The sequence below is a fragment of the Octopus bimaculoides genome, chromosome 16, assembly GCF_046866305.1.
Source record: "Octopus bimaculoides isolate indiv1 chromosome 16, ASM4686630v1, whole genome shotgun sequence".
Classification (NCBI taxonomy): domain Eukaryota; kingdom Metazoa; phylum Mollusca; class Cephalopoda; order Octopoda; family Octopodidae; genus Octopus; species Octopus bimaculoides.
Window position 1 is genome coordinate 28,430,769 of NC_142943.1, and position 22,523 is coordinate 28,453,291.

The 22,523-nt window shown below is 36.9% G+C and overlaps 2 protein-coding genes across 5 annotated transcripts in view; both read left to right on the plus strand.

The window, feature by feature from the left end:
• LOC106878398 (structural maintenance of chromosomes protein 5) overlaps positions 1-11,917 on the plus strand; it is a 37,194-nt gene extending 25,277 nt beyond the window's left edge. Inside the window, exons 17-25 of the mRNA XM_089364860.1 lie at positions 184-251; positions 2,158-2,281; positions 2,537-2,659; positions 3,672-3,797; positions 4,728-4,823; positions 5,908-6,135; positions 8,026-8,205; positions 8,981-9,076; positions 11,724-11,917. Coding sequence (XP_089220986.1) covers positions 184-251; positions 2,158-2,281; positions 2,537-2,659; positions 3,672-3,797; positions 4,728-4,823; positions 5,908-6,135; positions 8,026-8,205; positions 8,981-9,076; positions 11,724-11,858 — 1,176 coding nt within the window. The 3' untranslated portion in view covers positions 11,859-11,917. The remainder of the gene's footprint in view (positions 1-183; positions 252-2,157; positions 2,282-2,536; positions 2,660-3,671; positions 3,798-4,727; positions 4,824-5,907; positions 6,136-8,025; positions 8,206-8,980; positions 9,077-11,723) is intronic.
• An 8,446-nt stretch (positions 11,918-20,363) lies between these two features.
• The window catches only part of LOC106878400 (protein spire homolog 1), an 81,532-nt gene continuing 79,372 nt past the window's right edge, over positions 20,364-22,523 (plus strand). For 3 of the 4 annotated variants that reach the window (XM_089364278.1, XM_089364279.1, XM_089364280.1), the window contains exon 1: positions 20,396-20,736. In XM_089364278.1, coding sequence (XP_089220404.1) covers positions 20,412-20,736 — 325 coding nt within the window. In that variant the 5' untranslated portion in view covers positions 20,396-20,411. Of the gene's footprint in view, positions 20,737-22,523 lie in introns of all 4 variants that reach the window. The other variant, XM_089364277.1, reaches the window with a different exon arrangement.

The following is a 22,523-nucleotide window of genomic DNA, read 5'->3' on the forward strand; positions in this document are numbered from 1 at the left end:
TTTAGGTTTTATGACAAAAATCTGGTTTTGTTGTTGATTAAATATTTAGTGTTTAAACATTGAATTATTTTGTAAATGCTGGAGGTTCAGAATTTGTGGCCAGTTATGGAAAGTTTTTATTTAATTACTGACAAATATAATTACTAATTATTAAAGGAAAAAATTTATGTTTTTTTTTCACAGAAATTACTCATGCAGCAGAAAGATATTAAAAGACGACTGATATCAGAAATAAGTTCTAATAAAAACAAGTAAGTTAACAATCTTTCCTGAACATTTCGTTTGTTTGTGTAATTATTACAAAATGATGTTTCTTCGTTAATTAGGAAAGTGACAAACAGTAATATTGTAGAAAATTACTATTTTTAAATCTCACAACGTGAGATATTCAGCAACAGGAATTTGGCAGCACCACCTCTAACTGAACAATTATTCTGTGCTGATGAAGGGAAAAAACCCAGAAATTGCAATAATAAGTAATAATAAGGAAACACAGGAAAAGCCAAGTTCTTTGGCCGCATTGAGCGGTAACATGACTCAGAAGTGAAAATGGAACAACTGTTCAAGTTTCGAAATTTAATTGAAAAAAGTGGCAGCGACACTAAACTGTTGCCACTTCCTGAAACAGTACAAGCAATTAATGCTGGAACCGTGGTATATAAGATTTACAACCTGAAGGAAAAGCGAATAATGGCAGCCAAGAATGAAGTGGTGAAGAGATGCTTGGCACCAATATGGAATAAGGTATGCTATGTTGGCCGTGGAACACAAAGCACGACTGTCGAAGCGCAGTTCCAAACAGCCGACGTAGCCAAGGAGGTGTCAACAGAGATACTAAAGAACGACAAGGTAATGCTGTTACCCACATACTTGGGTCGCAGAACTGCAAAAATTATGGTGGAAGAAATACCAGCAGGATATGAAGTTATGTGGGTAGCAGCGGCTGTGATTTATGATGTAGCTGGCCGAAAACCCTTATTTCTCAAAATTCTATTTATACGATTCAATATTTACTGTGTCTATGCGACAGAAATCCCCAAAACTATCTCTCTATTCTCCCTCGTGTTAGCATAACCCTCCCTCTGCTTTACTCTGTCTCTCTCGATCCCCCTCGCTTCGTCTGCCAGGCCTATAAAACTAGCGCGTGCGACCGAAATACAATATCTGTGTGTGTGTCTGTGTTTGTCCCCCCATCACTGCTTGACAACTGGTGCTGGTGTGTTTATGTTCCCATAACTTAGCGGTTGAGGAAAAGAAACCAGTAGAATAAGTACTAGGCTTACAAAGAATAAATCCTGGGACCCAATTGTTCAACTAAAATCCTCCAATGCGGTGCTCCATCATGGCTGCAGTCAAATAACTGAAACAAGTAACTGAAAGTAATTATTGACAAGAGGAAGGATATCTTGGCTGTTGACTGGATGCCTTAATGACATTTGTCCTATTCATGCCAGAATAGCAAAAGAAAACTGAAAGATGATAACGATGTCTACAGAATTTTGTGTGACTATCATAATAGAACTGGGTTGAATGGGGGTAGAATTTTGGTTGGAATAAAGGAAGGGAACCTGCAGAGGGGATATTTGGAAGAAGGACTGTCTTGCATTTGGTGATCTGGAACAGGATCCTGATCTTTATTCAGGTATCTTGCAGTCTTGTCCAATCCAGCACCAGCACCAGCATGCAACCCCCCCCCCCCACCAGATATTAAAAGGAATTTTTTCCTTTTTTTTCCCTTTTAACTTGTTTTGTTAGATTACGGTCATACTGGAGCATTGCCTTGAAGAATTTTAGTTGCACAAATCAACCCTCAGTACTTTTGTTTTTTAAGCTTGGGACTTATTTCTATCCTAAACACACCAACACTGGTTGTCAAGCAATGGTGTGGAACAAACACACACGCACACACACACACTACAAGCTTCTTTCATTTTCTATCTACCAAATCCACTCATACAGCTTTGGCTTGCCCAAACCTATAGTGGAAGACACTTGCCTAAGGTGCCACACAGTGGGACTGAACCTGGAACCATATGGTTGAGCTTGTAACTTTACAGAGAAGCTGTCTTTTACACCCTTTGTCATTTCATCATGAAGACATGTGGATGGGAGCCTTTTTTCTTTAGATTCTATTTATTTATTTTTTTTCTTTATTAGAATCAAGTCATATGAGATGGAAGCCATCGACCTTGTCGAAGAGGAAAATAAAACCCAAGTAATAGTGCGTGAAATTAGTTGGAAAAAAATCAAACTACTGAAAGATTTATTACTGAATTTCGAAGTAAGTATGTTTAGCGTGTGTATGTGTGTACATGCGTGTGTACGTGTGTGTAACGTCTGTTGTTCATACTGGCATGAGTTGGACAGTTTGACCAGAACTGCCAAACTGGAGAGCTGCACCAGGCTCTGGTTGTCTGATATGGCTTTATATTCTTGAAAGAAAGAAATTACTTGTGCTTAGTATTTCTCATAATTTAAGGTTACACATCTGATAGACTAAACCGGGCTCAGACAAACTTTGTCTTTTTTATTTCAGAAATGTTTTGATATGAGTAAAAACAAAGTTCATTTAAGCCTTGAGTATTGCAATATTACACAGAAAAAAATTTCCATAGAAGAGTCTGTTCGTGAAACAACACATAATCTTCAAAAGATGGAGGTAAGTAGCTTTTTGTTTTTATTCCTGTGTCAAACTGTTTGATGTACAAATTTCTAATGTTAGCAGGAATTTGGTTTTTGTTAGAGCAATTGTTAGCTTATTCTTTTGTCAAACTGGAACAAATAGAATTGTACAACTAGCTCAGTGGCACAATTCAACAGATGTCATAAGGTCTGAACTTAAGGACAATTTGGTCAGAAGTCCTGTACTTTGAATTCACGGTCATTGTGCTTCTTTATCTGTTAGTTTCATTTCATCATTTACTTAAGAACTGGCACTGTGTCTGTTACGATGACTAGGATTCCAGTTGACTCGATCAACAGAACAGCTTGCATATTTTTCTCAGTTTTGCTGGTTGCAGGTCTCCCAGAACATTGATCAATATTAACATTTTTTCAGACATCTTGGAAACATATGAACCACTTGCACACTTGTGCGCAGCTCATACACCACTCTCCATACACTTTCTGCAATTTTGCATAGGCTTCTGAGCAGGTGTCACCATGACAGCTTTCTCTGTCATGGTCAATGCAACAATCACATGTTACACATGTTCCTTCCAAGCACTGCTGCAAGCAGCAGAAGTGAGCTTGAACATTCAAACTTAGTGTGCATGCACAGCAGAGTTCAAGGTCAGTTGTTGCCAAGCAGCTTCACTCTGTGTGTTTCAGCTTCGTTACTATGGCAACAGTCCAGATATTTATTGATCAGACCTTGTAGGATACACATTCCCAATTTTTATATTAATCACCAAAGTAACTTGGGACTTATGAAGAGAAAGCTCAGGATGTATGAAATAAGGGTTCGCTGAAAGTCTGAAAACAGGCATGGCCCTTGAGGCCAAAATTATGAAAATGCTTTGGACAGGCAACAGGTTAAATATCTCCGAGTAAATACATTAATATATTATTTCAAATTATATTTTCATTTTCTCATTAATGCAATTTTATTAGAATTTCAAAATATATTTTAGATCTTGTTTGTTCATTTCTTTATTTTTTCGAAATTGCAGCGAAAATTGGAAGAGTGTAAAGAAAATATAAAATCTGCCAAAGATCTCGCCAAACAGCGTTTAGAAATTGCCCAGAAAGCCACCAACACACCTCCAAAGGGAGATTTGTCTGAGTATTATCAAAAGGTATTTAGTTAATCTAGAGATTAATTTGATTCTTTAATCTCGATATACTTTTTGTACATAATCATTATTTTTTTTTCTCTCAAAAAAATACTTTTATGTTATTTTCATGATTAGTTTGATAATCAAAAGTTTAATTGAAAATAACTTGTGTGTGTGTGTGTGTGGGGGGGGGTTAAGGATTTTGCTTCACAACCAAGCAATTTTAGGTTCAATCCTTCTGCAGTGTTTTCTACTATTATCCTGTGCCATGTGAGTGAGCTGGTAGGTAAAAACTGCAAGGAAGCCAGTCGTGTGTGTGTGTGTGCATGTAGGTTACCATTCCCACTTTTTGCGCCAGATTTCCTAAGTGAAAAAAAATTATGGTACACCTGTGTGCACCTGTTCAGACAAGGTCGATTTGATGGAGAGAGAGTGAGCTAATGTGCAGCATAAACATTTGATCACCAGAAACAAATCATTTGGGCAAAAGCTGAACGCTCACACATTGCATTCGATGGGAGAGTCCATCATCAGCATCATCATCGTTTAACGTCAGTTTTTCATGCTGGCATGGGTTGGACGGTTTGACAACGGCTGGTAAGGCTGGAGAGCTGCACCAGGCTCCAGTTGTCTGTTTTGGCATGGTTTCCATTGCTGGATGTCCTTCCAAATGTCAACCCCTTTACAGAGTGTGTTGGCTGCTTTTTACAGGGCACCAGCACCCACAAGCTTGCTAGGACAAAGAGCTCTCCTCAGCTTAGAGAGGGACTGAGAGATTAGAGTATGATCAAAAAGACAGTGGTAGCTCTTTTACTGGACATAAAAACAAATGACTTCATTTTTTTGTTTTCTTTTGTTGTTGATTAAGATATACAATTCTGTTTCTATTGTTTCTATTATATTTCTTTTCATTCGGGATTGTTGCTGACCTTTATTTTTTCCCGTTGACAGGAATTTGAAAAATATCCATCTTCCATCCAAGATATTGACATAGCCATCCATGCCCTCCAAGCCAGAGCTGATTGTCGTTTCCAGACAGAAGAAAAGGTAAAAATAGCTGGAGTTATTGATGGTTTTGAATTTAGCTATTGGTTTGGGCCCAGTCCCACCACGTGCCACCTTGGGTAAATGTTCTCTGCTATAGTCCTGGGCCAACCCAGGTCGTTGTAAGTAGATTTGATGGAAGGAAACTGAAAGAAGCCTGTCTCATGCATGTGTGTTTCTATGTACTCTTGTCTTGACATGATGTGATTGTAGATGAGTGATGTTATTTGTTTTCAGTTTTCTATCGGGAAATATTACCTTAATTAGAAACAAAAGTGAGGGTTGGAGACAGGAAGGGCATCCAGCCATAGAAAACTTCCCTCAACAAATTTTGTCTAATCCATGCAAGTATAGAAAGGTGAACATTAGATGACAATGTTTAGTTTGATGATGTTATAATCTACAGCAGTCACTCCTAACCATTTCACTATTTTTGGACTCCTTTTATTTAAATCAATTTTCCCTCAGACCTAAGGCTTTTGAAGGGTTTCTCTCTTCAACACACTTTGACCCTATCTCACAGACCCCTCAGTATTTCCTTCACAAACCCTCTTATCTAATATTTAGCTGCAATTTTTATGTATAGACAACTCAAAAGTGTCCTCTTCCTGCTAATACATCATGGTTCTTTCATTGATGTTGTTGGACTCTGAAGTCTCTTTGTTGCTAATCAAAACCCCCAAATGACTGACCCTTTCAGGCCTTTTTTTTTTTAAATCTGGTTCTTTCATGCTTTGGACCTATTTTGTAGCTCTTGAGTTGTTTTTGTGATGAGAACATTTTTTTGGAATGATTACGAGGAAACGGATGAAGCTAAGAGGAAAGAAACCCAATGTGGACATCCGCCAATTCTTTGAATCTCAACTGAATTTTCTATCAACTTTGACACTACTTTTAAGAACTCTGAAACTTTAAATGTTTTACACAAAACTTTCCTGTTCGGCCTTTCCATTGCCCGGCAGACTGCAGCAGAGATTGAAAAGCCTTCTCCAGACCCATACATGCGTTTTACAGTTGTATATTGCAAAATTTGGATTTTATTATTTATTCTGCTTCTCTTCAATTTGTTGATGTTGTTTTGTTGTAGGTGGTACAAGAATATTATGAAAGAAAAAAAAATATTGAGGTCTTGGAGCAGAAAATTCTGTCGAAAAAGGTTGATGTGGAAAATCATCAAGATCAAATTAATATGGCCAAGAAACAGTGGCTTGAGCCGTTGACGAGGCTAATTGGTCAGATTAATGAAAACTTTAGCGAATACTTTAGCAGCATGGATTGTGCTGGAGAGGTGGATTTGTTGGTGCCAGACAACAAAGTAAGTATTTTGTCTAAGAGTTAGTACTTAATATGGTCTTACGTGTTTTTACCTTGACCCTTTAGCATTTAAACTAACCATTTCTATCCCAAATATTCTATTGAAACTAATCAAATCCAGCCTCTCACATCTACCCTATAATCTCATTCTAAAATTAAATAATCACATCATTGAAATTTTAAAGCCACAAGGTAATACATAATAAAACCTGATTCAAAACAAGGTGAATAAAAAAGCATTGCATTTGACGGAGTAACCTGGATGCTAAGGGGTTAAATGGTAACATTAAAGTTAACTTATAAATGTTTTTGGATTTGTGTTTAGACTTTTAGTTTAGACAAGTGTTTTTACAGAATATTACTGAAAGGAAAATGAAATACTTGCAGAGCAATGAAGGGAAACCATAAAGATCTGATTCATTAATTTATTCAATTAATGTTGTTTGTATTTTAGACTATGGCAGAGCCGACTGTGTGCCTGTGTTAGCTATTGATTATATAGGCACTGGAAACAATTAGTGAAAGTTATACGAAATACCAAGTCATACTAACGAGTTTATGATTTTTTTTTCTTCACTTTAGAGTAAATTGAAGTTACCCTCTAACATCTTGTTTAGAGTTACAGTCGTGCGTTTGACAATTTAGAATTGGACACAGGTTGTTTGGTGTGTCCCTGTTCTCAGTTCAACTTGATAGAATAAGTATCAGTGAGGGACAGAGTTGTACTTTGTTAAAAGAAATAAAATTCACTTTGTTAACATTTTGTAATTTCTCATTGAGTTAGGATTGGCATAAAACTTAGACCAGTGTTCCATCACCATTTCAAAATGGTTACAATAAACAACTGTTTTTTTTTACATGAAGACATCAATTTACAGCAACAAATATTCTGCCTCAAAATTGGTTAATTGGTTGAATAATTATTTTGATTAATGAGCATATTCTGTTACATTCCGTACCCTGGGGTTTACTGATTCTAAAATGAGTGAGTTGACATGTTTCACTTCTTCCTAATTCCTTTAACTCCATGTGGAGCATAGGGCACCAACACAAGACCACTGTCCATCTTGATCTTTGGCAATGGATTGCATTTGTCCCCAATGTGTAGCAACCTGCCAGTGTGTCAGTTTCTGTGAACCTTCTCCATGCTGTTTTTTGCTGTGTCCACTGGAAGGTTTGCTTTGTAATTTTGGAACCATTACAAGGCAGACCTTCTTTCCCAGCCAACTCCATTTTCCTCCTCTTGATCTGGGTTTCAATAGGTTACTGGTTCACCTGTTCCCACAAAGCTTTGCTTGTGAATCTGTCTTTTGCCATCTTATCTGAAGAATGTTCCAGAGACATCTATTGACAAGCGTTTGGAGCTTGTCAATAGAGAACTTTGTGTCCTGCCATGTTTCACTCTTATACAGCAGAACCATCTTCCTTTTAATGTTGTAAATGTTGGGACTACTGACTGTTTTCTATATCAAATGGCAAAAGTCCTTTCAAGCTCTAGCCTGCTGCCTTACTTTGTACCACTGCATTAGTGGGAATAACCTGTTGCCTGGTCGAAACCCCTCAACTTGGTCCTTGTCTGCTTTTCACAAGAGTCCACTCTGTTGCAAGCATTGAAACCATGTCTGCAGTGAGAGGAGAGCTTCTCTTCTTCCTTCCACCAGTTTTGGAGGTCATGAAAAAAGGGTTAGGGGTGTTACTCTTCACCTTTTATGAAAACAGGAAATATTCCAAAGAAAATAGCAAGGAACTTCAACCTAGAGATGGAACCTGAATAATTTAAAATCAAATTGACATGCTAATGATAAATATTTTATTATACTTGTTATTTAGTTTGTATTTAAATTGCTTTTCTTTTCATAATTATCTAATGATTATTCTTTTTCTAATGAAGGAAGATTTTGAGAAATATGGCATCAGAATCAAAGTAAAATTTCGCGATGGTGAACAAATGTTAGAGCTGTCTCAGAACATACAAAGTGGAGGGGAGCGGAGTATTTCAACTGTTTTATATTTGATGGCATTACAGGACTTAGCTGTAGTACCCTTTCGTTGTGTTGATGAGATCAATCAGGTAAAATGAAATATTTTTGGTTTTTTCTTGCCTAAAACTGAATTTAATATTACTCGTAATGTATGGTCTGTAAGACTGATGAATTGACAATTACTGAAAGAATCGTTAGAGCATTGGACAAACCACCTGTGGAATTTAGATAGTCTGAGTTTAAATTCCACTGATATCAACTTTGTCCTTCAACCTTTTTTGGCCAGTAAACTAGAGTACCAGTCGAGTATAGGCATCAGTTTAATATTCCTATAAAAATTTAAGGTGGCGAGCTGGCAGAATTGTTAGCACGCTGGACGAAACCTTTAGCGGTATTTCGCCCATCATTACATTCTGAGTTCAAATTCCGCCGAGGTCAACTTTTCCTTTCATCCTTTCAGGGTCAATAAATTAAGTACCAGTTGCATACTGGGGTTGATCTAATCAACTGACCCCCTCCCCAAATATTTTGGGCCTTGTGCCTAGGGTAGAAAAGAGTATTCCTATAAAATATCTATGATGTGAATGGAACTATAATCAAAGATGAAGAAGGCCTTAATTTGTTCAATATTTCTCTATTTCCTGACCAACTGAAATTTCCATAGAGTCAAAAGATAAACTATCAAATAGCAAAGCAGTTTGCAAGTCATTAACTGGAGTTGTATTAATTAAAAGACCTTGATAGCAAAGCTTAATGAGATAGACTCTTTAATATTGGAGTAATTTCCAAATGGTAAAATAATTTGTCTCAATCTCATTTATTACTTATAAACTTTGAATGTCATTTTGTTTTGTTATTTTGTAGGGAATGGACCCTATAAATGAAAGACGTGTCTTTAAAATAGTTGTAGATGCTGTTTGTAAAAAAAGGACTTCACAGTATTTTCTGTTGACACCTAAAGTAAGTTGCTTTTGACTTAATTAATGCTATTTTGATTGCATTTGAGATAAAATTTTTGCTTTATCGTAACTCTGTTGAAGTTATTGATTTCTTTTTGACTAAATATTTTTAGAACTAAGTGTAAAGAGCTTTTCTATCACTTTTGAAATAGTCCTTCTTTGAACTAGCTGGCTGTGTCCCACCCAGTGCAGTCTCTTCTCCTTTCCATCTGCTATGCTGTGTCTCATTCTACAAACCCTCTGCTAAACAGGTTAACCAATCCTTCCTCTCCAGAACTGAAACAACATTGTTATCATTCCTTATTCATCTTTTGCAGACACCAACTTGTAGAACTTAAGTGGAATGTTAGCTACATCACATTCATTGTTCTGGGAGAGAGCCCCTCTCCCTCAAACTAAATTTCCCCATCATTGTTTCACAACCACTGACCAGTCTATTCCAAACATGGGTTTTGGTGTTTCACCATGCTTCGAGTCAGTTCTTATCTTCGATTCATCAACAGACCACATCTCATTTTTATTTTGCTGGATGGCCTTTCTAACATCAACTATTTACAGAATGTACAGGGAGAATTTTATCAGGGCACTATCACTAGAGAGGTTGTTATGTCCTTTCAGCCCTGCACTTGTCTCTACTTGACTCATCAACTATTTTACTGGGTGTTTTTTGTGTAGAACCATCGTTAGTGAATAAAATGGAGTTGCTAGGAACCTACCTTTTACTTTATGGCCTTCACCACAACACTAATTGTATTGCAGACAAATTGAATGTGATGGAAGTAGCTGCCTCAGTAGAACATTAGGCTAAATGCAATGTTATTACCAGTTTGAACATGCTGAAAGCACATTCGGACTTGTAAACAAGCCATTCCTTGGGTTTTGTCTTGGAGAAAATTTTTCCTTGTAGACAAATGGTGTAAATAAACCCAAATTAGCTTGCAGCACCACCTATCCAAACTGTGAGATGCAAGCATTTTGGAGTGGTTATCTCCTCTTCAAGTGCTCCCACCTTGTAATTAGACTAAAAGCCTTGAAGAATTACATTTATTGAATTCAAATCATACTGAAGTTGACTGGGTTTGGTAGAATGAATATCATAAAAGTGTCTGTTATGTACTGGGTCTGATTCATTTGAATTTTTTCTCTTCAAAAACTGTTGATGCACCTTGTTAAAACAGATCAGTAATACAAACTATGATTATATAAATATTTTTTCTAGTCTGTTGTGATTGAATGACTTTTCAGTATTAAGATTTGGTTTGACATTCATAAGATACCTATATGAGGTCTGATCAATAAGTATCTGGAGTGTTGTCATAGTAACAAAGCTAAAGCATGCAGAGTGAATCCGCTTGGCACAGATTGACCTTGCACTCTGCTGTGCATGCACACTAAGTTTTAAATGTTCTAGCTTACTTTTACTGTTTACAGCAGTGCTTGGAAGGAACGTGTGTAGCGTGTGATTGTCGCATTGACCATGACAGAGAAAGTTGTCATGGTGATACCTGCTCAGAGGACTATGCAAAGCTGCAGAAAGTGTATGGAGAGGGGTGTATGAGCCGCACGCAAGTGTATGTGTGGTTCAGGCATTTCCAAGATGGCTGAAGAATGTTGATATTGATGAACGTTCTGAGAGACTTGCAACTAGCAGAACTGAGAAAAAACATTGCAGATGTGCGTAAAGCTGTGAGAGGAAATCGTTGAATCACCATCCGTGAGTTATCAGAAGATGTGCAGATAAGTTACGGTTCAGTTCAGTCCATTATCACTGAAGATTTGGGTACGAGACGCGTGTCTGCCAAGTTTGTGCCAAAACTGTTTTCAGCTGACCAAAAAGACACTCGGGTTTCAGTTGCACAAGATCTTGATTGTGTCAAGAACGATGAAAACTTTTTCACAACTTTGTGTAGACCTCTGAGCAGGTATCGCCAAGCTTTTGGCAAAATTTGATGCAGATTCTCTGCTCAACTTTCTCTGTCAGGGTCAACGTGACAATCACACACTACACACCTTCCTTCCAAGTACTGCTGAAACAGAGGAAGTGAGCTAGAATGTTGAAACTTAGTGTGTATGCACAGCAGAGTTCAAGGTCAATCTGTGCCAAGCAGCTTCACCTTCTGTGCTTTAGCTTCGTTACTATAGCAACAGTTCAGATACTTATTGATCAGACCACATATCTGTCCTCTCTGTACCTTAAATCTCTCAACTGGCACACCCCATCAATACTCCTCTCTTCTCCCAGTTGAGGGGTTTTTGATCTTGTAAGGTACTTGGTGATCCTGTCAGTGTTGGTGCCACATGAAAAGCACTGGTATTGAAATTTGAGTTGTTAAAAACTTAATTTCAAACATTACTTTCAAGTTCTGGCACAAGGCCAGCAAGTTTTGGGGGAGGGGGCGGGGTTCGTCGATTACATCAATCCCAGCGCATAACTGGTACTTATTTTATTGACCCTGAAAGAATGAAGCACAAAGTCGATCTTGGTGGAGTTTCATCCCAGACCATGAAAACAAATGAAATGCTGCTAAGCATTTTGCCCAGCGTGCTAACGAGCCTGCCAGCTCTCCACCTTCATTTAATTTCCAACATATTAGACCTGTTTATATATTCATTGAAGTGACTCACCTTAATTCCATTCTGTGTTACAGCTCCTACCAGACTTGAACTATCATGATGACATGTCAGTGTTATGCGTATACAATGGGCCCGCTATGTTACATCATAATGAATGGTATCTTCATCGATTTTTGCGTCGCCGAAAACGTTTACTTGATGACAGTTAAATAATTTTAAATAATATTTTCACAGTTATAATAAATTTTTTAATTTTTATATTTTAGAATGTTTCTTCTCTTCATTATTTTGATGCCTGAAGGTCTAATTCAATATTCTTCAAATATTTAATGTCTTTGTGCAAATGTAGAAATGCAAATGTCGCCAAATCTTTCAAGTGGTTTTGTCAGTCAGTTCTTATCTTTGTTTGCAGGACATTAAAAGCAGAAAAGGGTGTCGGATTAAATTCTTTGTAGCTTTTTGTTCTGGCTTTCTATGCTCTCACTTCAGAGGTTAACTTTGTGTCTCATCCTTTGAAGTATCACTTAAATGAAGTCCTAGTCCAGGGCAGTGGATTGATGGAATTCTTAGAGTGTATGACAGAATAGTGTTTGTGGTGTCTGTTCTGATTCTCTGTCTGCTGAATTGGAAACTCTGCCTTAACCCTCGTGAGACACCAAACTGAAAAGCATTTACTTCCTTATTGAGCAAGAATTATCTAAAGGCACCAAGTGCTCAATAGATGATGATGGCAGCAGCATAAGGGCTTAATCTTCCACTGAACAGAAGGTCAGTCTACAACAGGTAACTCCAAGTTTATCTGGTATTGTTTCCAACATTTTGCTTCTAGACATCAACTCTGATTGAGCAGATTTATGATCAAAGACATTCCAGCCAGGACCATTCTGTCCTTTGTTTAGAAATAGTGTATCTCGGGCTACATTATCCACTGTGTAGGTTGTGGAATGATGCGTTATGGCATCAAAGGATTCTCTCTGCAAGTGAATAGATTGTTTGATGCTTGTGTATGGTGTACCAAGGAATCGAAATGCAAGAGGAAGACTGAGGAAGAGAGTTTGACCTGCACAAACGAGACGATGAGGGGTTCCCAGAAGCCGCAGCTGGAGAAGACCCAACTGAACCAAATATGGAAAAGTAGACTTTGCAACTGGGGTGGCTGGTTCTTATCCCTCCTCTATCCTACTTCAACCTCTCATCCTCTGGCATAAAGCAAATCCCCTCAATACTGCCTCAGCATCAATTGAGGAGCCTTGTCCTGCAAGTTACTTGGTAACCTCACTCATGCTGGTGCCATACCCAGTACACTCTCTGTAAAGTGGTTGGCATTAGGAAGGGCATCCAGCCATAGAAACCATGCCAAAGCAGACATTGCAGCTTGATGCAGTCTTCTGGTTTGTCGCTTCCTCTCACAATATCTATCTGATGCCAGCTTGGAACAAAAATGGTAAACAATGACGATGATGAGTTTACCCAATGTCAGCCTTGATCAATCAGACTTATAATCAAAGGCATTCCAGTTGTGACCATCCTGTCCTTTATTCAGGCATAGTGTATCTATGACTACACTTTCCAGTGTACAGTTCAAGTGTATGTTATAGAATAATTCGCTTTGATTTAATCTGGGATGTATTGGTTTCAAAATAAGGAATTTCGATTCCTGATTTGGTGAAAATATTTTGGTTTGTATTAATTTGCAATTTTCAATCTGGAAGATGCCATGGAGAAAAAGAAGAACGAAAATGATTTTTGTGTAAAGAAACGAGTTATTCTCAAAGCAGAGATTCTATTGGAATACTTGCAATGAAGTTAAAGGCAGCCATAGGGCAAACGATGATGTTAAAACAGGCGTGAAATTGTCCCTTTCACATGTTACCACTTAGTTTTGATCAACCAGAGCCTACAGTAGAACAGCCTTTTCTTAGGTGTCGAGCTGTAGAAGCGAACTCAAATTGACTCTCAGGGGAGTGCATATCAGAAATTGAGATAAATATTTTGCGCAAATAAGCGATCCACTAAATCCATTCCTAGATTGACGGTGTGATAACATGTTCCTTGTAATTAGAGCCGTTATACTGCTGAAAAAAAAAAAAAATTCTAAGGGAGAGTACTTTAGTGAAAGCAAAATTCTCTCGTGGAAGCCTTTTTTCTTTTAAATATTAAATAATTCATTTTTTTTTTTCTGACATTTTAAAATTCACATTTTCAAACCAGAATAAAAGATGGTGTATTCGTCGGAAGTAGCTGCTGTTGTTTCTAAACTGCAGATTAGCTTTCATTGCAATCTACGATTAAAAGCATTCATCTGCGATAAACCTTTATATTTCCAATTTTCTAATTTTGTGTCAAGGATTATTTGTCCTTCCTTATTCTTAAGATGCAGGTTGTAATCTAAGGAAAATTTCGTTGCTATTTCTAGCAGATCAAAAACCATGTAGAAACTCTTTTATCACAACCACCCTTTTACTAAATACGGCATTTCCCAGCGAATAAGATGCATCCCTTATTTTACAAGTATATTTTGTACATGAAAAGACAAACGTTTCATCGTTCACTTATCAAGAGTCGGTTTTTAATAGTTTTGTAGAGCAAATGTAAATGCAATACTATAACAGTCTACTGGAATAAAATATGAAACCAGAAATTTATTATTTGAGGTGTGTGTAAAAACTGGAACGAAATTCATGGATGAAAGAACATGGTCTTAAATCCTAATCGTCAGAGTTATGTCCCTTGTACTAATATTAATATTTTTTCTCTTTAGCCCTTGACATGCACTTCAGTTGGCAAAAAAGCTACCCCTGTTTTATGTAATATTTATAGGGTAAAATGGATGCGGGAGAAAGAGGAGGATGTAAAGGAAAGGTGAGCGCGGGATGGGAGAGTTTTTTATTAAAAGGTGGTTGTATATATATTTGGGTTGGCAAGAAAATAATTTCGGTTTTTTAGTGTGAAATAAAAGTAATTGTTTTCATACAAAGAATGAAGTTTAATCAATTCTATATAATTTTCCATTTTGTTTGATGGCCTTTTGCTATCTTTCTGGCAACTTCATGATTCCACACTCATAGAACTTCTGGTCCTTATCTGCCATAAACTGAAGCAAGTGCGATTTCAGGTCATCATCATTATTGAGAGTTTTACCATTCAAAGAATTTTGAAAACTTCAAAATAAATGGTAATCTGATGGTGCAAGGTCAAGGCTATATGGTGGATGTGACATCACTTCCCAACCAAGCTCCAATGATTTTTCACAAAAAGACGTGTGTTGTCTAGCATTGTCATGGTGGAAGACAATTCCTTTACGATTTGCCAATTCTGGCCATTTTTCTTTGATTGCTTCCTCCAGTTTCATTTGTTGTTGACAGTAAACATCTGAATTGATCGTTTGGTTCCTTGGAAGCAGCTCAAAATACACAACATCTTTGTAATCCCACCAAATTGACAGCATGACCTTTTTTTTTGATGCAATTCAGTTTTCAATATGGTTTGTGCTGGCTCATTACGCTCAGACCATGATCCTTTTCGATTGATGTTATTGTAGACAATCCATTTTTCCTCACCAGTGATGATTCGTTTAAAAAAAAGATCGATTTCATTGTGTTTGAAATGCATATTGCAAATATTGATTTGTTGTGTTCAATGAATCTCTTTCAATTTATGTGGAATCCAGATATTGAGCTTCTTAACAAGTCCAAGACATTTTAAGTGATTTTCAATTCTTGAGTGTGATACATTTAACATCGCTACAATCTTTTGCACAGTTATATGACAATAAGATTCAGCTATGGTTGTGATTTGGTCATCATCAACTTCAGTAGGTCGACCAGAACGTTGGTCATCTTTGAGTGAAAATTCTCCAGAACGGAACTTTTAAAACCATTTCTGACAGGTGCATTCTGTTAAGCAATCAACACCATAAACATCACACATCTCTTTGTGAGCCTCAGCAGCTTTCTTGACTTTATGGAAATAAAAAAGCAAAATATAGTGAAAATGTTCGTTTTTGCACTTCATGTCAAAATTGACACTGAATTAACAGTTGCAAACAAAATTACATGCAATTTGCTTCCAAAGTCAGCTAAAAGTAATGGCTATCAAATGTCAAAAGGAAAAAAATTCATAACCTTGACACAACACATTTTAAAAAATTGTAAATCTATCTATTTGCGAAAAACGAAATTACTTTCTTGCTAACCAATACACACATACACACACACACACACACACACACACACACACACACACACACACACACACACACACACACATATATAGTGCTGAGTGTGGGGAAGACATGAAAATATTAACTTCTAATTTATTGGTGAGGGAAGTAGCAATGGAGGAAGAGCTAACATTTGTATGTAGGATATATCAGACCGGTTGGCACATAGTGTGACTAGATTTGGTAGTTGTGGGGAATTCTGTATAATGGAGAAGAAATTGCTGTTGTGCGAACATAGAATTGAGAGGCTTCAATGTGAACTTAGGAAACATTAAAGCATTAATAGGAAAACAGAGAAGATCCATCATCATCATCATCATCATCATCATTTAATGTCAGTTTTCCATGCTGCCATGGGTGGAATGGTTTTAACAAGGAGCTGGCAAAGCCAGGAGCTGCACTGGGATCCAGGGTCTGCTTTGAGGGTGCCCCCCTCCTAATGCCAACCGTTTTACAGAGTATACTTGGTGCTTTTTATGTGGCACCACCATGGGCCATTTTTTCACATGGCACCATGGAAATAGCTGTTCTTGATATGTAGACTAGAAGGAGGCAGAAATTCCATTGAATGTAATCAGATCAGCTTATTGGAGGCACAGAAGCCACACAGGAATCACAGAAGCGAATGGAGAAGAAAGATTGTCTTCTTGAGAGAGATGGACGAAGCACAAACTCATGGGGATAGAGTGATGGATCATAGAACCAGTTTCACACTTTTCAGTTATGATCCCCTGTGCTCTGAGTTCAAATCTCATCAGGTTTAAATTTTCCAAATTTGATGGCCTGTTTAATTAATTGTGTTCTAACCCCTATAACTTGTAGGTTTTTGACAATGTTATTGAGTAATGTGTGTGTGTGTGTGTGTGTGTGACATCTTATATTCCGATTGATGAATAGTTTAAGTGATTCTGAGTATCTTATATGTATGTATCTATGTGTGTGTATGCATGTATGTATGCATGCATGTATGTATGTATGTATGTATGTATGCATGCATGTTTGTATGTATGTAGTGCTTGGAAACAGGTGAGGGTTGGCAACAAGTAGGGTGTCTGGCTGTGTAGAAAATCTGCCTCAGTGAATTCTGTCCGACCCATACAAGCATGGAAAAATGGGCATTAAATGATGATGATGATGATGATATATCATGTTCAAACATATAATAAACATACATACATTTGCTGTCATCCCATGAGCCACAGAGCAGGGTGTGTGTGTGTGTGTGTGTGTGCTCTAATTGGTAAACAGATTACCAAGAAATGCCATCCAAACCTTCATCAGATCATTGTATATTGCCTTAAAATGAAAGGCACATTGGATAATGTAGTCTTAGATGCATTATTTCTTCAAATGTAATTGGGGAGCCATGGTTTGGATTTCTTTGATTGGAGCTTAACATTAGGCCATACACCCACCACGACGACGACGACCACCACCACCACTAACAACAACCAAAACAACAATACATACAAGGAAGGAGCCTCTATCCAATCACCCAGAAATAGTAGCCAGTTGCTCTCAAAACATACCTTACTATCTTATAAAAAGAAGGATGTTTTGAATAATTTAGTTCTAGATATGAAAAAGGATGGGTGGTCACAATGGGAATGCTTTTTGATTATAGATATGCATTCAGGACAAACCTCAAGCTATGCAACAACAATAACAATAACAGTGTATATGCACACACACACACACACACACACATAAAGACATGGACACATACTCATACACACCTGCACACACACACACACACACACACACACACACACACATTGTTCTGTCTGATGACTAATAAAACAATAATAGAAATAAGTTTTAGTTTCAGGTGAAAGCAAACACCAGGATCAACGGTGACCTGTTTCTTTTGCTTGTCATTTAATCTCAGCGATTCTGCTTTGCTTTGTTACAAGCTCATCAAATCCTTTCTTAAACACACTTTAAGCTGACATTTCTTCATAACTTGTCCAGTAAATGCAGAATAACTCAACGACTAAGTAGTAATTAAATTGCTCGTTTGTGGGTTAGTAAAGTAAGATTATATTATTTTGTTTGTAATGAGGCACCAATTATTAACAATATATATATATATATTTAATATATCATTATCATCATTATCATCATCATCATCGTTTAACGTCCATTTTCCATGCTAGCATGGGTTGGACGGTTTGACTGGGGTCTGGGAAGCCAGGAGGCTGCCTGGTAGTGTTTCTACAGCTGGATGCCCTTCCTAACGCCAAACACTCCATGAGTGTAGTGACTCAAAATCCACCGATGTTGACTTTACCTTTCATCCTTTCAGGATCGATTAAATAGATACCAGCTGTGTACTGAGGAGTTACCCCCTCCCCCAAAATTGCTGGCCTTGTACCAGAATTTGAAACCAATATGTAATGAGCCATTCTAGGGAGTATCAAAATTTAATACGGCAACAAAACCAATGAAAAGCATTACATATGATGAGGTAACATTTAATAAACCAACAATATATTAGATATGACAGGGTACCCTATAATAAACCAACAATGTATTAGATATGACAGGGTACCCTATAATAAACCAACAATGTGTATTTAAAAGTAAATAGATATAGTTTGGTCAGAGGAAGAACGGTAGCATTTATGACGTTTTTGGGGGTTTATAAAGACCAGTTGAAAGAAGAAGACGTCATCTTTAGACAGGAGACTTAGTGTGAATGCTTCCAAGAAAGTGTTCTCTACTAATAGTATTCAAGGATAAAGCAATGTTAAACCAGAAAAAAAGATTAAATCTATCACTCAGGAAAAGATTAAATCTTCACTCAGTTCCCATCTATCAAATTTTACTCACAAGGCTTTGGTAGACCAAAGCTGTGATAGAAGATCTTTCTCCAAGGAGCCACAACTTGCAATTGAACTTGAAACCACATAATTCCAAAGCCTTCACCTTCATCACACAACCACACTTCCATACATTATATGTAACATCCTTGTAGAACAATATGTATTAGTTTGTAGTATGGGAGACTGTAACATATTAGTTTGCAGTATGGGAGACTGTAACGTATTAGTTTGTAGTATGGGAGACTGTAATGTATTAGTTTGTAGTACAGGAGACTGTAATGGCTTCAGTGAGTCTGTTCGACATGGAAGAGCAGAGGTTAAAATAATGATCATGATAAAGATGGTGGTGAATATGAATCAAAGAACAGGTTTCAGAGCTCTGTGTCTTTTTAATAGTCAGGATAGAAAGCTATTGAGAAATAGTTGCTCAGATTAGAAAATTACTATTTGTAAATCTCACAATGAGAGATATTCAGCAACAGCACTTTGTAGTAAAGATTGTTTGCCAACATAACATGGCAGTCCTGGTTTAGGACGAATGTTGCTGTAATTTAGCCCCAGGAGACATCATCTCCAGCTGGCTATATGACACGATCTGTATCCTTATATTTTCGAACAAGGGAATCTAGCCCCCCCCCCCCCCTCAGCTCAAAACAATATCTGCGTATCGCAGTTTCTGGGTTATTTCTCTTCATTAGTACAGAATAATTGTTCGGCTAGAGCTGAGTGGGGGTGCTAGATTCCCTTGTTCGAAAATATAAGGACACAGATCGTGTCGTATAGCCAGCTGGAGACTATGTCTCCTGGGGCTAAATTACAGCAACATTCGTCCTAAACCAGGACTGCCATGTTATGTTGGCATTTTACTCCAGTTGCTGAGATGTTGAAATCTTTAAAATGACTTGATAATCACGAAGCTGATCAGCTATAAAAAAATCCAGCAGCCATAGCAGCCTGGACATTATCCATTGGGGGAACAGGTGAGACAGGGATATATAGATTGAAATTAAGGTGATGCTCAGAAAACAAGAAGAAATAGATGAGATAAAAGATGTAGAAAACAATTGAACCCACCCTATCACCCATTCCTCTGTGAAAGAAAGTTGAAGATGAGCAGAAATACAGTAGTAGTAGTAGTTTTGCAAAAGATGATGATGGTGGTGGTGGTATATAAAGGAAATAAAAATGGAAAAGGACAAGAATTATAAAAAAACAAAACGATAAACTATTTTAATTTCAGGTTACAACAAAGTATTTCAAGCAGACTAGCTCTAAGTCTTTTCTTTCAATTTCATTATACAAATTATTATTTTTTTTTTCTTCCTTATTTTCCTAGATAACATGAGAAAACGTAAAAACTATCATATTAAATCACGGTGTTTGAATCAACCGAAATATTTGCAGATTAAGTTCGTGTCCATTATCACTAATCTACTGCAGAATAGTCATTAATACTTTTTTTCGAGATACGTGTTTTTTTTTCTCTTATTTTTGTTTTAGACATACATTTCTTCCCCCATTTCTTTGTCGTCTTCTTACAGTGTGTGTATAAGTGAGTGTTGTTAAACAGGTGCCTGGTGCTCATTATTATATAAATCTGCATCTAATAATTGTTTCTCTCTCTCTCTCTCTGCTTTGCTGCTAATTATTCAGATCCTGGCTCAGTTATGTCCCTTGCTTGCCAGCGTCCCTCCTCTGCCAGACCGAAGTTGGTCATGGCAGCGAACTGCACGGACGACGGCTCGGAGGAAGAGTCAGGCACCAAAAATGATAACAGTAATCATATATCTTTGGCAAGAGTTTTAAAGATATTCACGAGCTCCATTAGCGAAGAACAGGCTTGGGCGATATGTAACCAGTGTAGTAAATATTTTTTTAATGCAAATTCCAAGCACAATGGTTATCGGATTTTGAGCAAACATCGCCTTAATGGCCTTCACATTCAAAAAGACGGCGAAGTTGTAATTAAAACACCCGACATAAACAGAAACAAAGAGGATAATAATAGTCATACACCAGAAGAACATATCTCAGAAAGTGGTAATGTTTTTTTTTCTATTTTATTTTATTTTATTTCTCTCTCTTGAATTCTTTTTAGTAATTATTGTACACAGGAGACCTGGTTATTAAAAACCAATTCTCTGTTTATGCTTTTGACGAACCTCACACCTGCTGCATCTCTCCTCAGTTTCTTATAAAGAAACATTATCTCAAACACACACACACACACGGTGGTACAGGGAATTATGTTGAAATAATTGTTTTCTCTTTCGGCTCACTTATTTTTTAGGTTTCAAACTAATTCACTCTGCATCCACTCCTAAAAAACAATAACGAATATTTTTTCTCCCTAATTACTTTATTGTAGTTAAGGTCACCGAATGGTTATATTATTACACTTCTATATCGAATAAGTTGGTCCTGTTTTCATGGGTTACGCATCGCCCTAAGCCTTGTCTTAGTTATTTTTTCTTTTAATGCTGACGACGCAATTTAAATACAATTTAGAATTGCATTAAAGAAAAAAAATGATGCGAAGAAGCTACTTGTTTCGTTAGAATTTCTATTGCTGTCATCCTGTCTGTTTTTTTATTTCTTTTTGTCTTCTCTCCAATATTAAAACCTTGCAAACACACAGTTCTGTGGTGACCGCTGCAGGTTGTTCACCTCTTTTTACATTTGGCATTGGTCCATTGATTAGGAGAGGAGGAAAAACTTGTTGCATTTTTTTTTTTTTTTTAAGAATCTCTCCATTTTTTTCTCTCAATTTATTTTAACAGAAGTGAACATTTTTGTGTTTTCTTTAGGCAACTACTTTTTTTTTTTTTTGTTAGCTCCTGAGAACTTCCAAATACAGTTTTCTTGAGTTGATTTGTGAGGTTTATTTTTTGTAGATTCATAACAATACTGATTTGGTATAACCAAAGCATTCTACTTGGATAAATTCTAAAAATATATTTAAAAAATACAACAAAGCAAAACTATTAAATCAGCAAAGTTAAATTTTTATATTTAATTGTTAATGTACCTCACTGGAAACTAATTTAGAGCTTAACTTTAATTGGAAATGAAATTTTGAATGAATGAAACAATCGGTTGCCTTCTTCCGTTTCTATCCAATCTGTAGTTTTCTATAAAGCAATTAACGATACAACTGATGTCCTAGTCTGCCTCACCGAGTACAAACATCTATTTTTCTCTTGTCGCACCATCCTCTCCTATTAATTAATTCTATTTAACGTTGCTTTCTTTCATTACATTAATCCAACCGGCTTGTTCAGTTGGTCTCGGCAGTCTCTACTCTTATTTGTTTTCGATAAAATAGAATTATACTTGCTATTCGGCGGATGCTGCGCTGATATTTTCAACCAAAGAAGCTATTTATAGATTTATTTTACTTGTAAATACACTTTATAATGTAACCTAAGCTGAAATGCTTTAGTATCGACTACCAAAACATCAACGCAATAATTGTTTTAGTAAAACCTGTCATTCGCTTCTTCTTTCTCTCTTTTTATTTTCTTCTCTCTTTCACCTTCGGCTATTTCTTGAATGGATTCAATTATCAGAAGCAGAACGTTTAGGATTTCTGCATTTGATTATCTGAATGCATCTTCCTACTCGTTGTTTACGTAGCAAATCTTGTATTTACCGTGGCTACACTGAAGAATATGAAATAACAGGTAATGGCTTTGTCAGGTGGTTGGTTACCAGTTAATAAAACAACAAACGATGGTGTTTGTTGTGGGAATTACTTCTATTTTTAAGTAACCAGGTAGTTTTGCTTTTGTAATTTAGTTTCTGCTTCGGTAAGCTTCACCTGTGAA